General features: G+C 34.2%; 1 protein-coding gene and 1 pseudogene across 1 annotated transcript; both read left to right on the plus strand.

Moving 5' to 3' along the window:
- The first annotated feature begins 5,720 nt into the window (after positions 1-5,720).
- On the plus strand, positions 5,721-7,020 carry LOC120192560 (GATA transcription factor 21-like). Its single transcript, XM_039195318.1, has 2 exons — positions 5,721-6,129; positions 6,661-7,020. Exons 1-2 carry the CDS (start codon positions 5,902-5,904, stop codon positions 7,012-7,014), a joined length of 582 nt encoding a protein of 193 aa, XP_039051249.1. The 5' UTR covers positions 5,721-5,901; the 3' UTR covers positions 7,015-7,020.
- Positions 7,021-9,613: 2,593 nt separating this feature from the next.
- On the plus strand, positions 9,614-14,397 carry LOC120192555 (annotated as a pseudogene).
- The last annotated feature ends 1,472 nt before the right edge of the window (positions 14,398-15,869 follow it).

Raw genomic sequence — 15,869 nt, forward strand, 5'->3', positions numbered from 1 at the left:
TCTTCCTTGGGATATTCCTCCATTGATAAAGCTCCAAGGAGTGGCGAGCTAGGAGCCGAAAGGAGCTAGCGAGCTAGGTGGTTCACAGTGGTCGAGAGGAGACCTCTAGTGGCGCGTCAAAGGCTTCTTCTCAACTTTCCTTTTTGCTGCTATTTTATATTTATTTGTGGGTTGTTGGAACAAATATTTTCATGACTTTGTGTTTGGATATTTTGAACCCCACCATGAACTAACTTATTTGGTGGTGGTTGATTTAATGGTTGTTTGAACTTTATTTTTAATGGTATATTTAAGTTTATTTTGGTTCTTTATTTTCTTTGCTTATGAATGCTTCACCATCTAGGCTTGTAAGAGGCATGAAAATGTCCATTTCTTAGATGAAGGTTAGGTATTCGGAAGAATCCTAGACTAAAAATACTTGTAAGTATTCGGAAGAAACGCAAGATAAAATCCTCATAAGCAATGGGTTATAATATTTTCAAGGGGCTTTGAACCGACCTAGGAATATTATAAGTTAATCCCTTAGATCTCGGAAGAGGCTAGGATAGGATTTAAACGACTAAAAAGGGTGTCTTTATCAATAGGGTAGGCTGACCAACATCGTTGAGTGAGAGCAGATGACTGTCAAGTAAGTAAAGACCAGTTAGCTTAAATATACTTGAGAAATAAGTTTAGCATCCGTAGATCAATCCCTACCATTCATTCTCTTGGAAGCTTGTCACGTGAGGATTATTTTCTTTTCATTCTATTTTCTCTTTATTTATTGTTTTTACCATTTTTCATTACCTTGACATTTTACCATACTCAATATTAAACATCCATCATTACCATTGCATTTCCATTTACTACACCATCAAACCATCACTACATATCCACCAGCATACATATTTACATTACCTTGACATTTGTATATATCAAGACTAACTATACTTAGATAATTTAGTGCATTACTTTGGTTAGACTTTAGTAATTTCACCCAATCTCTGTGGAGACGATACTCACTCATCATTATATTACTTGAGCGATTGTGTATACTTGTACATTATTTGCGTATAATTTATAGTACTCACAACACGCGAACAATCGGCTTGTCATCAGTCATCTGGAATTTGAGCCATTCGCCGACAACGTACTTCTTGATTCCAGCATCGTCCGCACCATACTTTTTATCGAGAGTATCCCATATTGTCTTGGCACTCCTTTCTCTAAGGAACATGTCAAATAATTTATTTGGCATGTGACTGAGCAGATGTCCACGCACCGTTTTGTTGTCTTTCTCGTACCTCAAGAATTTTCTCTAAAAAGATAGTATCCGTGCGGACGTATCGAAGACACGTATTACCACGACCACGACCACGAGCACAAGCCGAGCCGAGACGAGACAGACGGCGGCGGCGACGATGCGCGAGAGTCCCCCTTGTTCTCTTTCACTCAACAAGGAAGTGGGAATTCCATACTATAAATACTCATTCCCAATAGTGTTTCCAATACTATGTGGAATTGAGCATTACCAACAATAAATTAATAAATTTAATCAAAAAATTATTAAAATGGTGTATAAAGCAATTTCAAAGTCTAAACTCCAAAGTAACAATCCACAAATTTATCAAACTAATAACATATTAAAATCAAATAACAATCCACAAATAAATCAAACTAACATATTAAAAACATTATTGAAAATAAAATTTAACGACATATAATCAATCATAAAAATAAAGAAATCAAACATCTCTTCGCTTCATTCATTGTTTCTTGCAATCACCAAACTATAAGTTATAAAAAAAAATTAGCGAGTTACTCACGAACTTATCGAGTCGAGTTAGACTTTATTCGACTTAACTCATTAAGATCTCGAGTCGAATTCGAGTTCTAGTCAAACTGCTTAACTTATCAAACTCCCCTACTTCTAGTTGTCCTCTAACTTCATCTATGTTAGAATGGGATTGCAAGAGGACTGAACTTTAAAGAATATATATAAATATAAAATAATATATTTTTATCATATTTACGTTGAATATATAATTATTTTATTTATAATCATTGAATTTGTATACTTTTTTACGCTTAAATTTATTAATATATTTATAAAATTATTAATACCTAAAATATAGTTGATACATTCAAATTATTTTTTTACAAACAATTTAGGCTTAAATTAAAAAGTACACTGATGTAGATAAGTATTGATAATTTTTTCACAATAAATAAGTATTGAAATGACCATCCAGCTCAGTTGATAGAGCACAAGGTTCTTAACCTTGAGGTCGTGGGATCGAGTCCCACAGAGGGTATTTCATAATTCGGAGGTCTCTTACGGAAGCTGCTCTCAACCTGGTGTTAGGGGTAGCCTACTATCTTACCTCCCCCTTACCCCATATATATGGGAAAAAGTGACAGCCATTTTTGTTGTGATCAAATGTTGTACAAATATAATTTATAGTTTGATATAAATTAATCATTTAAAAATATTTAGACATGCTATACTGATTTAAAAAATATGTAATTTAAATATTAATCTTATATTTATGTCAATAATTGATATTAATTATCTAAAAAATTTAAAACCTATATTTTATATATTAAAATATTACTAATTAATGAGTTTTCATGATTTTATTATAATTTAAATCAAGTTATTTTATATATCATAATATTAATAAAATTAAATATCACTTGAATTAATTTACTTATACTTTACAATATAATGTTTTAAATAAATATTTTAAGGAACAATGACTCTTGAATGTTGTTAAACTACTTGGACATAGAAATATCTCTAGATATATATATATATATATATATATTATATTTTGCTAGTATATATAGAATATATTTTCAATAACAATATCATCAAAAGGATTGTTTACATGTTTATTAATATAATAAGCAAATACATACATACAATGGGCAACATGAGAGAAGAAAGCAAAATATGTAAGACGAAAACAGATTGGATTGGATCTATACATTAATGTAATGACTGCTGTGTCATGTGAGCAAGTAGCTTTGAATATATACTAGTATTTTATTATCTGGATCCTTTTGAAGTTTTGGTCCACCGGTACACCTCTTCCACTTCTCATTTCTCGGACAAAGCGAACTTGGAACAGGCTGCAAACTGCTTAGCTTTGCACCCCTCATATTTCAGCACATCAATCACTAAGCATCGGATTCAAGCTACTATTGTAGTAAACATACACATATTTAGGCTATGGAAAAACCTAATTAATGCACTATTATTACTAGGGTTATAAATGAGTCAAATCGATTTGAAAATTTTATAACTCATTCGATTCAAAAATTCACATGTTTAAAATTGTTAAGTTCAACTCAAATTCAAAATTAAAGTTTGACTCAACTCAAAAAAAAATTGAATTCTGAACATTCTCATATTTAGCTCGATTAAAGCTTAAACTCGAATTTAAACCTGAACATTTTAAGTACGTGAAAGCTTTATATTGCATTTAACAAAAAACATATAAATTTTAATGTTATTCATACTTTAATTTAAACAATAAAATATTTTAATATATTATTTTTAAAACTGTTCATGAGTTTTTCGAGTCATGTATCAAGTAGCTCACTTTGACTCATTAAGAACTCGAATCGAGTTCGAACTCGGATCAAATTTATTCTATTTGAATGTTGATCGAGTCGAACTAAAATAACTCGGGATATGTATCATCTCATTTGCAGTACTAAGTATTACTACAAGGATATCAAGTAAAATTAGCCCTGAAATGAATATGAAAAAAGAGAGAGAGAAACGGCGTGGTTGATAAATTTGGCAAAAAGAGGGTATGTGGGGGACTATAGGAGGGGCAGCATCAGCCAATGCAGCAATATAGTCTCTAAGCCTGCACTAGCATTTGATGACATTTTTGGCAATATTTTGAGCTAAAGATATATACATGCTCTGCCATGAAAATATTCATCCTCATCTCTCCATATCTGCAAATATTATGGCTTGACCACAATGATATCACTCTCCTCTACTATAATATAATACCATGTATTCATGTATACCAATAATAATAAGAAAACAAATTATACAGGGTGATATTTGTTTGTGAACCGTCAGATTTAAGGTCTAGAGTTTGCAGAGCACGATATCGAGGCTTGAGACTTGATGAAGGTACTTGAAGACGTTAATGAGTTTTTGAGCTGTAGCAGTGAAGACAAATGCTAAGCACGTGCATATAAAAAAGCAACCCTTAGCATTTAATCTATATCCCTTTTCATTGTACAGTAGTAATATACAGGTAAGGTATATCAGTATATGTTACAAAAAGAAGAAAAAGACATTTTTTGTTTATGAGTTAATTGCAGTAGATATTCCTATATTAATAACTGAATTTTAAATTAATCTCTAAACTTTATAATATTCTGATTAAATCCTCAAAGTAAAGTGTGGTTCCAATCAAGTTTAATGCTAAAGCTGAGGTTATAATAACAAAAAGGCTTAATATAAAAAAGTGTCTAAATTAGGTGCCTAAACTTTTTTTTCGGTCACTGTATGTACCTAAAGTTACAAACATTACCATTTGAAGTGTCTCGACCGTAACGGACGTTAAAAAAATCATTAAATAACATGTATCACATTTATATTTATTTGAAAAATTAATTTTCCAAAAAACATAAAATTAATATTTTTTTATTTTAAATTTTAAAATCTAAAAAATAACTCCAAATTCTTAAAATCTCTTATTCTAATCCCTTTTACTCCAATTGTCGGTCATCTCCGACCACCCATCCGTCGGAGTAAGGTCACTCATACGTCGCCGATCACCCACCGACTAACCATAACCCATTCTATAATCTCAAAATAAAAAATTCTCAAATCCCTAAAATCTCAAAAACCCACTCCTTAAATCCTAATAATAATTGTCGACCACCTTTAATCTGGAATATAAAGTTACCGACCTTAACTGCCGGCCACCATTACTTTTTGATTGAAATGTACTTTAGTCACAAGATTTCAATTGAAATGTTTTAAAGTTTAGATATTATAATTTGATATTTGGGCCATAGTTTGAGGACTTATAGTGAAATTAACTCTTTACCTTTTGCAAAATGTTTTTGAGGGCAAAAGAGATAGCATATAGGGTTACGTCTTGTCTCGTAGACTGGCCATTTAGGGTTTGAGTAGTAGCATTCCAAACCTCCTTTTTTAACTGTCATAGTTTATCTTGTTTTGTTTGGTTAACATGAAGTCACGTGAATGCCTCTCTGGCCTCTTCTTGCCCCCCCCCCCCCTTTAAGTCCTTCACAATTCCTTTATAAAGACCCTTAAACTCCATTAACTAGGACCATTTGCACTTATCCCACTGCCTTAGACTAATTCTCTCTCTCTCTCTCTTATCTTGGCAATGACACCACTCTATGATCTTAACCCACCACCAACCCCAAATTTCCCCTTTGTGGAGCTAAAAGAGGAACCCCATGATCTTCAACTCTTTCTCTCGGTACCCGAACAACAAGCAACTTCTCACAAGGCAAGAATCCTAACAAAAGTGTTCCTTTTAATTGTGTTTCAATAATCCACCCTTAGGTTTTTTTTTGGTCCGACAGCAAAACTTCACCTTTTTTATCCTCATGTTATGGTGTTTTTCGTATTTGTGTTTGCATTTTATGTGATTTTGATAGTTTTACGTTGATTTGGGTACCTTTTGGTACATGCAATTTATGTGGATGTAAACGTTTGATGATCTTATCTCTTTGATTATTGTATTTCTTTAGGTTAAAAAGTATGATTGTGGATCAAGCGAACAACAAGCAAGTTCGTCATCATCTTCTTCACTTCAATCAACGGTGGATCACAGGACAATCAGTGGCCGAATTTCATCCTTTGGGGATTATGAAAGTGCAGGAGAAAAAAATGGGATATCAGTGAGATGGATGTCTTCAAAAATGAGGCAGATGAAGAAGATGATGAACTCCAACTGCAGCAATGGATCAACAGATCACCGTAAAGCAATGAAATTTACAGACAAGCTTCGTCGAGTGCATGATACCGGCGAAACCGACTACTCTTTGGGTAAAGCCAATAACAACGCCATTAGAGTCTGCTCCGACTGTAACACAACGACGACACCTCTTTGGAGAAGTGGCCCTCGAGGTCCCAAAGTAAGTTTACTATATAAGTCAGGTCAAATTCAGTCATTTTTAATCCAATATTTTTTAAATTTTAAAATTTCGATTCTGACTAGAACAATAGTCATTGAATCTACAATGTTAAAATATGCTATTAATCCATGTTTTAAGCTCCAATTCGAATATTCTAAGTCAATGTAATTTTATTTTATTGTCATTGTATTATTTATATCATGACTGAAAGTTATAAATTTGAAAAATACAGTTTCTAAATTGATTAAATTATAATATAGAGACTAAATACACAATTTATGCACAATACATTGACTAATAAGATAATTTGATATGTAACCTATGTATATGATTAATTATGGTCAAATTATGGTTATGATCCTCATCCTAAGTTCAACTCGAATGCTTAGTAGACAATTTTTAACAGTGTTGATGGTTTGAGATATAGCATAACAGTAGTAGAACCAGATTATAGGGACTAAATCCAAAAACTGAGCATAGTACAAGGATGAAAATCAGGAAATTAATAAAGATGTGAAAACTTTTGTGCAGTCTCTTTGCAATGCTTGTGGGATTCGACAACGGAAGGCAAGGCGAGCAATGGAAACGGCTGCGGCGGAAACCGGTGCGGGAGTTGCAACCGATGCAGCAATATCGCTGAAGATTAAGGTGCAGAACAACAAGGAAAAGAAATCACGAATTGGGCAATTCAGAAAACAACTATTCAAGTCACCTTCGGATCATAATTCTCCTTATAATCATCAACAAAGCCAAAAGAAGCTTTGCGTCAAGGAATTTGCTTTGAGTTTGAGCAAGAACTCAGCTTTGCAGCGTGTGTTTTCTCAGGACGTTGAAGATGCTGCGATTCTCCTAATGGAGCTCTCTTGTGGACTTGTTCATGGTTGAATTGATGTTTTGGTCCCTAAATAAATTTTATTATGAAGTAGTTTTGGTTTGTTTTGTGTGACCCAAGGGATAGAGATTAAAGAGTGATTATTTCTATTTATGTATCCTAATCAAAATGATTCCCATCTTATATGAAATAATGAAAATTTATAACATCTTATTTATTTTATTTATACTATACTTATAAATATTTATATTTGATTATTTTGTATTTAAGAATATATATTTATTTACTATCCATTTTTTGTTATTAATGAACATATTCTTAATTTATATATATATTGCATGAGTAAGCAATCTTAGTGGTTAAAGGGACGATTATTATCTTTAGAAGCCTCAGATTCGAGCACTGCGAAGGTGTTTGAGCTTTCATTGTCAAATAGTTAAAATTTTTTTAGAACAAATTCTAACCCTAGACTAATTTGAACTTATATATTTTTTAATTTGGGTGAATTGTGTCATATTTATATTATTTTATAATTACATATAAATAATAAAATATATTTTATATTTTAATTATTATTATCATATAATTAGAGATGTGTATGAGTTGGGTTGGATTAGATTTCTAACCAACTCTATCCAATAAATGAAATATCCGACCTAATAAAAACACATTCTTCACTTAGATTCAGTTCAAAATTTAAGATACTCCATTCAGCCCGAACCATAAACGAAATATCTCCGCATGTAGTATATACCCATGTGCTTTAATTATGATATCATGTTATACCTAAATTGTTTTTCTTTAATGAAGCATCACCATTTCCTTTTCACGTTCACTTCATTCGTGTTAGGTAAGATCACTTCAACTCACCTTTCCTAAGCAGTTGATGTAATTTTCAGAAGCCACTAGTAATTAGATTATATTGAAAGTTAGATTATGAAAAATATTCGTACAATATGGAATTAAATTTCAAATATATATATATATATATATATAATATAAAATGTTCTAATATTTTTTTTAAAAGATAGATTGTTACATTTTCAAAGATCACTTTCGAAAATTTTTAGCTTTTTGTCGATTAAAATTTTCGGATAGACTCCTTCATTTATCAAAGTTTTAAAGAATTTATATCCTTCAGACACAAAAATATCATAACTTCTGGTCAAGCTACAGTATACAAACAAGACTTCTCAACCCACGTAATTTATTAGAGTAAAATTTAAAATATAACAATAAAATTTATTTACGATGTTCTTATCAGTTCGGTCGCACGTACTGTTACAACTTCATATCCATCCATCATTTTTTCCAAATATACCCTTCACCAAATCTATGGATCTCTTTCGTTCCTAGACCAGAAGGGGAGTTTCACATCCATATTTTTTTATAAAATTTCCCACTAATAGTAATCAGAGAAAAAAAATAAAAATAAAGTTAAATTTCAAATTTTTTATGAATTTTTCTATACATGTTTAATTATCTATATTTAAAATTTATATTTAGCAAAAAAATTATAGTTCTTTTTTAAAACTGTTATTTTTAAAATTCAAACATATATTAAAATTTATTTAAAATTATATCGGTCACACCAAAAACGCATTTGAAAAGAATATTTCTAAGCAAATATTCATTTGATAAAACCTTTTACCTACAATAATCATATTTATATTTGGTTTAGAGTAAACTATTTCAAAATCCCACTCGATTTTAAGTTTAATATTAATGATAAATTTTTATTTATTTTTAAAGATTAAAAGTCACATTAATAAAAAAAATTATAAACGCAAATCTTTTTATGTTTTTTAAATCAATAATTATTAGTAAAAATGAAAGTTTAAGAGAGATCTAGATTTTATAATAAAAAATAATACAGAGACCCGATCCTAAAAAAGTAAATTAATTACAAATTTTAGTGATAATAACTAATAGTCCATTATACACAGTAATAGAATTATGGGATTGATATATTTCAGAATGGTAGGGGCTAAAACTGAAATTATACCATCGTTATTATGATTTATAGTGCAGGTAGACACAAGTGAGAGAGGTGGAGACTGAGGAGAAATCATGAATTGAGGATAATGAGAGTGTGAAGCATAGATTGCCAGCGCACCATCTCCAAGCTTCATCCAAAAACCAAAAAAATACAAATTAAAAAAGGGATTATAGTTTGCTTGAGTTTTGTTTGAGCAGAGATGTTGCAGTGAATTGTGATCCATTGAATCTCAATCTTTTTTCCTGCAATTTCTTCCATTCATTTTCGTTCGGAGATTTGTGATTTTTTTCCCTTTCAATTTTCATATTGGAATCTGACGTGTTATAGCTTCAAAGAGATGTCTTTTTTCTCATAGATGCAGAGTCATCCATCATATACACCAGTATACACCTTGAAGCCCACAAGATTCTTAATTTTTCCCATAAAATATGATTTTTTTTGTTGTTGTAATTTTCAAATACCCTTTGATTATTTAAGCACAACAGTGGATATATAGAGACGAAATAATTTACTGAAGATTCCACCAACCCACTTCCCCATTCTCTTTCATGAAATAAAAATTGAACCTTTTAAGTTTATTTTTTCTCCATTTCTCAACAACCCCAAATTCCTTTCTTTGTTCTTCCTTGCATTTCCATTACCTGGACTCTTTCATGGAGAGGGCAAGGAGGTTGGCTAACAGGGCAATCCTGAAACGCTTGGTGAATGAAGCCAAGCAATCACACAATGGTGAAATAAGCTCTAGATCACATGTTTTGTACACTCCTTCAAGGTATGTGTCTTCACTGTCACCATTTGGTTCTAAAGTTTACAAAAGATCAGATTTGTTAGACGCTAGGAATGTTTCAAACAATTTTGGGTCACAAATTCGATCCATATCTGTTGATGCATTGAAATCGAGTGATACTTTTCCCCCCCGCCATAACTCTGCTACCCCTGAAGAGCAGACCAAAATGGCTAAATCATGTGGATTTGATAGCCTGGATTCCCTTATTGATGCAACCGTGCCTAAAGCTATACGTATAGATTCCATGAAGTTTTCAAAGTTTGATGGAGGGTTAACCGAGAAACAAATGATTGCGCACATGAAAGATTTGGAATCAAAGAACAAGGTGTTCAAGTCTTTCATTGGAATGGGTTATTATAACACTCATGTTCCTCCTGTGATTTTGAGAAACATAATGGAAAATCCAGCTTGGTACACTCAATACACTCCTTACCAAGCTGAGATATCTCAAGGGAGGCTTGAGTCTTTGCTTAATTACCAGACTATGATTACCGATCTCACCGGTTTGCCTATGTTGAATGCTTCGCTGCTCGATGAGGGAACTGCCGCTGCTGAGGCTATGGCCATGTGTAACAACGTACTGAAAGGAAAGAAAAATACTTTAATCATTGCTAATAATTGTCACCCTCAGACGATCGATATTTGTAAGACAAGAGCTGGTGGTTTTGATCTTAAAGTGGTTACTGCAGATTTTAAGGATATTGATTACAGTTCTGGTGATGTTTGTGGGGTTTTAGTTCAGTATCCGGGTACCGAGGGCGAGATTTTGGACTATGGAGAGTTTGTTAAGAATGCTCATGCTCAGGGTGTTAAGGTTGTCATGGCAACCGATTTGTTGGCGTTGACAGTGTTGAAGCCCCCAGGTGAACTTGGAGCAGATATTGTTGTTGGCTCGGCACAGAGGTTTGGTGTGCCGATGAGGTACGGTGGCCCTCATGCTGCGTTTTTGGCTACTTCCCAAGAGTATAAGAGGTTGATGCCAGGAAGAATCATCGGTGTTAGTGTTGATTCTTCTGGGAAGCCTGCTTTGCGTATGGCAATGCAAACCAGGGAGCAACATATTCGCAGAGATAAAGCTACCAGTAACATCTGCACAGCTCAAGTAAGAGACTCGTCGTTAATGTGTGATTCATGTTCATAATACATATTTCTGTTCGGATTTGAATGAACTGTTTTCACCTTGTTTGATTCAATATATTGTTTTATCTAGGCATTATTAGCAAACATGGCTGCTATGTATGCGGTTTATCATGGACCCGAGGGCCTAAAAGCCATTGCACAACGTGTTCATGGTCTTGCTGGGGTGTTTGCTTCGGGACTGAAAAAATTTGCACTGTGGACGTCCAGGACCTTCCCTTCTTTGATACTGTGAAGGTTACATGTGCTGATGCCCACTCAATTGCTGATGCTGCATACAAGAGTGGGATTAACCTTCGGGTTGTTGATGCCAAAACCGTGAGTGTGATTTTGTCTATGGGTTATTGGTCAAAATATTATTATATATCGTGTGATTACTGGGGCATGGTTGATTTGCAGATCACTGTTTCATTTGATGAAACGACGACTTTGGAAGATGTGGACAAGCTTTTCAAAGTATTTTCCAGTGGAAAACCAGTAAGTGCTAGTAACCTTTTTCATAATAATAATGTCCACATTTGTATTATTTTGCCTTTTTAACCTTCATCTAACTTTCAGGTCTCATTCACTGCTGCATCTCTTGCACCTGAGGTTGAGACTGCAATTCCTTCCAGACTAGAACAACAAAGCCCATATCTTACACACTCGATATTTAACACGTATGGAACGGTCATAAAAAGACGAGCTACTTGTAGCAAACAAATGAAATGTGTTACCCTAACTATTATTTGTTTTCTTTTCAGGTATCACACAGAGCACGAGTTGCTTCGATACATTCACAGGCTACAGTCTAAGGATCTTTCACTATGTCATAGTATGATTCCATTGGGATCTTGTACGATGAAACTAAATGCAACAGTTGAAATGATGCCTGTGACTTGGCCTGGTTTCACCGATATCCACCCTTTTGCACCTCCAGAACAGGCTCAGGGTTATCAGGTGAACATCTCTTCCCCTGGAACTTGTTGATACCTTTTGTTTTTAATCTCTTGTAGTAAAGAGTAAATTTAGATCTCTAGTTTATTGAAGATTTATGACTTTCTGTTCTATTAGGAAATGTTCAATAATTTGGGTGAACTATTATGTACCATCACCGGCTTTGACTCATTCTCGTTGCAACCTAATGCCGGTGCTGCTAGGGAGTATGCCGGACTAATGGTTATCCGTGCATATCATATGGTAAGTGACACTGACCAGATTATAATCCTCTTCACTGGAAGAAAAGGTGATCTTTTACAAATACAATTGTTTTTATTTATTATGCTGATGCATAAACTCGACAAATGCTGCAGTCAAGGGGCGACCAGCACCGGAATGTGTGTATCATACCAGTTTCGGCACATGGGACAAATCCTGCAAGTGCTATGTGTGGAATGAAAATTGTTCCCGTTGGAACAGATTCCAAGGGTAACATCAATATTGAAGGACTAAGGAGAGCCGCTGAAGCTAACAGGGACAAGTTATCAGCTCTTATGGTATGAATGATTGCTTTCAATGCTACAGTTCGTTCAATGTCCTGGAAATTGCTCTAGCAAATCCAAATTATCATTTTTCCATTTCAGGTTACTTATCCTTCAACACATGGAGTGTATGAAGAAGGGATTGATGAGATATGTAAAATAATCCATGACAATGGAGGTCAAGTTTACATGGATGGGGCTAACATGAATGCTCAGGTCGGTTTGACAAGTCCGGGTTTTATTGGAGCAGATGTTTGCCATCTGAATCTCCACAAAACCTTCTGCATTTCACATGGAGGTGGTGGACCTGGCATGGGACCTATTGGCGTCAAGAAGCATTTGGCACCATTTTTGCCTTCACACCCTGTGGTATATCCTCTGTTCAACTTTTTTCATGTTCATTTTATGAATCTTTAAGCTTCCGTAAGAAATAACTGCTTCGTAAAAGTTGGTTTGTGCTGGATTTTATTTCTTATCATTGGGATTGCTAGCAGCCTTATCATAAATCTAGACATTAACTGCGCCTGAAATTCTGAGCACACCATGTTATTAACATTGCAAATGGCATTTAGTGGTTGATTAATCTGCCACAAGATATTCCTACCCAACGTTGCTTTACTCGTAAACATACTGTAGGTACCTACGGGAGGTATCCCAGCCCCAGACAAATCAAACCCTCTTGGTACCATTTCCGCTGCACCTTGGGGCTCTGCACTTATCCTGCCTATATCTTACACTTACATAGCCATGATGGGATCCAAGGGTCTAACCGATGCTTCAAAGATAGCTATTCTGAATGCAAACTACATGGCGAAACGCTTGGAGGTACCTGCCTTTTCTCCTTGAAACTCTGCTTATAATTGGTAGAAAATCGATCTTTATTATCGTAAAATGACTAATAATTATAAGCTCGAGTTTATGAGTTATTGCTCCTAGGATAGCATCGACTTTTTCATGTTCCTCTTATAGTAATTGATTTGTGTTTTCAGAAATACTACCCTGTTCTTTTCCGCGGAGTTAATGGAACGGTTGCTCATGAATTCATTATAGACTTGAGAGGTTTTAAGGTGATTATAGTACACAAGTTTTGGAACTTTCTTTCTTTTTACTCCCTTTTTTGTATCCAATGCTGATTGCGAACCAACCATCGCTGCAGAATACTGCTGGAATAGAGCCTGAAGATGTCGCCAAACGTCTTATGGACTACGGATTCCATGCTCCTACAATGTCGTGGCCTGTTCCTGGCACGCTCATGATTGAACCTACTGAAAGTGAAAGCAAGGTATGATTTCACCAATGCTTAACAAACATTCGATTTTCATCTTCTTTTTCTCCGATACCCATATTCGATATCTATTACAGGCTGAGCTGGATCGGTTCTGTGATGCTCTTATCTCCATTAGAGAAGAAATTGCTGAAATAGAGAATGAAAAGGCTGATATCCACAACAATGTTCTTAAGGTGAAATGGCTTGTTCCAAAACCATTTTCATTTCCCTTTTTTATTCACGAGCTTTATATGCGCTTGCGGGGAGCCCCTCATCCACCATATATGCTCATGGGAGATGCATGGACTAAGCCGTACTCTCGGGAACACGCCTCCTTCCCTGCTAGCTGGCTTCGAACTGCTAAATTCTGGCCTACTACTGGTATGTTCGAACATCCTCGTCATGGTCGTGTAATTGATTTGCTTTTCGATGCTTTTTCTTGTAACATCGACGATATTAGATTGGCCCTGGCTTGTCCTGCATAAAATTGAATTCGTATTTTGAGCATGAATTTGCATGTTTTTTTTTTGTCTTAGCCTGCTTGGTTATCCTCACAACTGAACTCTTTGCATTGCTGTAATCAGGACGTGTTGACAACGTATATGGCGACCGTAATGTCATATGCACCCTTCTTCCGGTATCGCAGATGGTCGAAGAGGCGGCGGCAGCTAATGCCTAGTCCTCATCTATGTTGCCATTGAAACCACCATCTTCATTTATTGTTCATGTACATAAACTATTCCACCATTTGCATATGTTCATCTAAGCTGTGACTTTCATTTGATTCACGTAATTATAATAATCTGCTTCAACAACCAGAGAAAGGTTGTTGTTAGTTGCAACTCATATACTATGGTTATACCGTGGTTGCCGTTGCTTGAACCAATTAAGTCCAAGTCAGAATTTGATTCGGAAGAAATGATTCTATAGGCACAGCCGATTAAAAGCCGCAAAACATAAGCACGTAACTAATAAAAATAAGATGAACTATATGAATCACTATTTAAATATGGGTGGTTTTAATTTGATATTTAATCTATTGATTTTGTTAATTAAATCAATTATTAAAATAATATCAATTGAATCATGAATAGTTAACATATAAAATTAATATAATTATATATTTGATACGTGTCATAATTTATTCTATAAGAAAAATTGATTAGTCGATCTTAAAGCAGTGGATATTGGTCTATTCAAAGTGGTTCAAGTTGGGACTTCCGAGCTACGGATTTTACATAGTCAATTTAGGGATGGTTTAATTGTCTTTACGCAGGCATCTTGTCAATTTAAAGGGCGATTTTCCGGATATATCACCGTTAAACAGTATATTTTTCGATCAGATACCGTTCAGATTATATTTTTTGATCTAACACCCTTTGCAGAAAAGTACGCCCTCTGCAACAAGTTTTACGTTGATTTGGCGTCATGTGGGGGTAAGGCGTACCCCCTACAGCGCGCCTTATGCTTACATGGTATACATGTGTGTAAAGCGCAGCCCCGGGGGAGCGCCTTAGGCCACCTAGGAGTATAGCGCAGGGCAGGGGTCGCGCCTTACTTTTAACACAATTATTAGGTGCGTAACAGGGGTCGCGCCTTAGCTTTATCTGATATAATTATGTAAGGTGCAGTGTAGGTACCGCGTCTTGTAGCTTTTCCCGACTATAAAATACCCTTTCCTTGGGATAACTCCTCACAACTCCTCTCGATTAGAAAAAAAATTAATACAACAATCTTCTTATATTTAATTCAGAAGTTCGTGCGAGTTTTCGTTATAAGGTAATTCTGTGATAATTTTTTTATTATACTTATTGTTTATTATGATTATTTGAAAAAAATATTATATTAATTGTTGTCAAATAATTTATGTGTTTGTAAAATTAGAAAGCCGGAATATACGTTGAAATAGTTTTGTGGTACATGTAATAATATAAAATTATATTATTTAAATTATTTACGTTTATGTGTAAAAATTTTATTGTGTTATATTTTTGTTCATTTATTATTTATTTAATCAACATTGTTTCAGTTGTTGTTTTTTTGCAGATATAATATTGCAGCACTTTTAAACTCAAAGAATGACGCGACTTTCAGCTATTGTTTATTATGATGGAGAAATTCGAGAAGATAAAACCGGCATTGTTTTCGTATCAAATGAGCGTGTTAAAATATCATTGAAGAGAAACATAACTCTTGAGGAGATGATAACGAAGATTTCGATGAAGATTCATGTTGGAAGTATTAGAAGAATGTCGTCA

Source organism: Hibiscus syriacus, unplaced genomic scaffold (genome assembly GCF_006381635.1).
Source record: "Hibiscus syriacus cultivar Baekdansim isolate YM2019G1 unplaced genomic scaffold, ASM638163v2 tig00116975_pilon, whole genome shotgun sequence".
NCBI lineage: Eukaryota > Viridiplantae > Streptophyta > Magnoliopsida > Malvales > Malvaceae > Hibiscus > Hibiscus syriacus.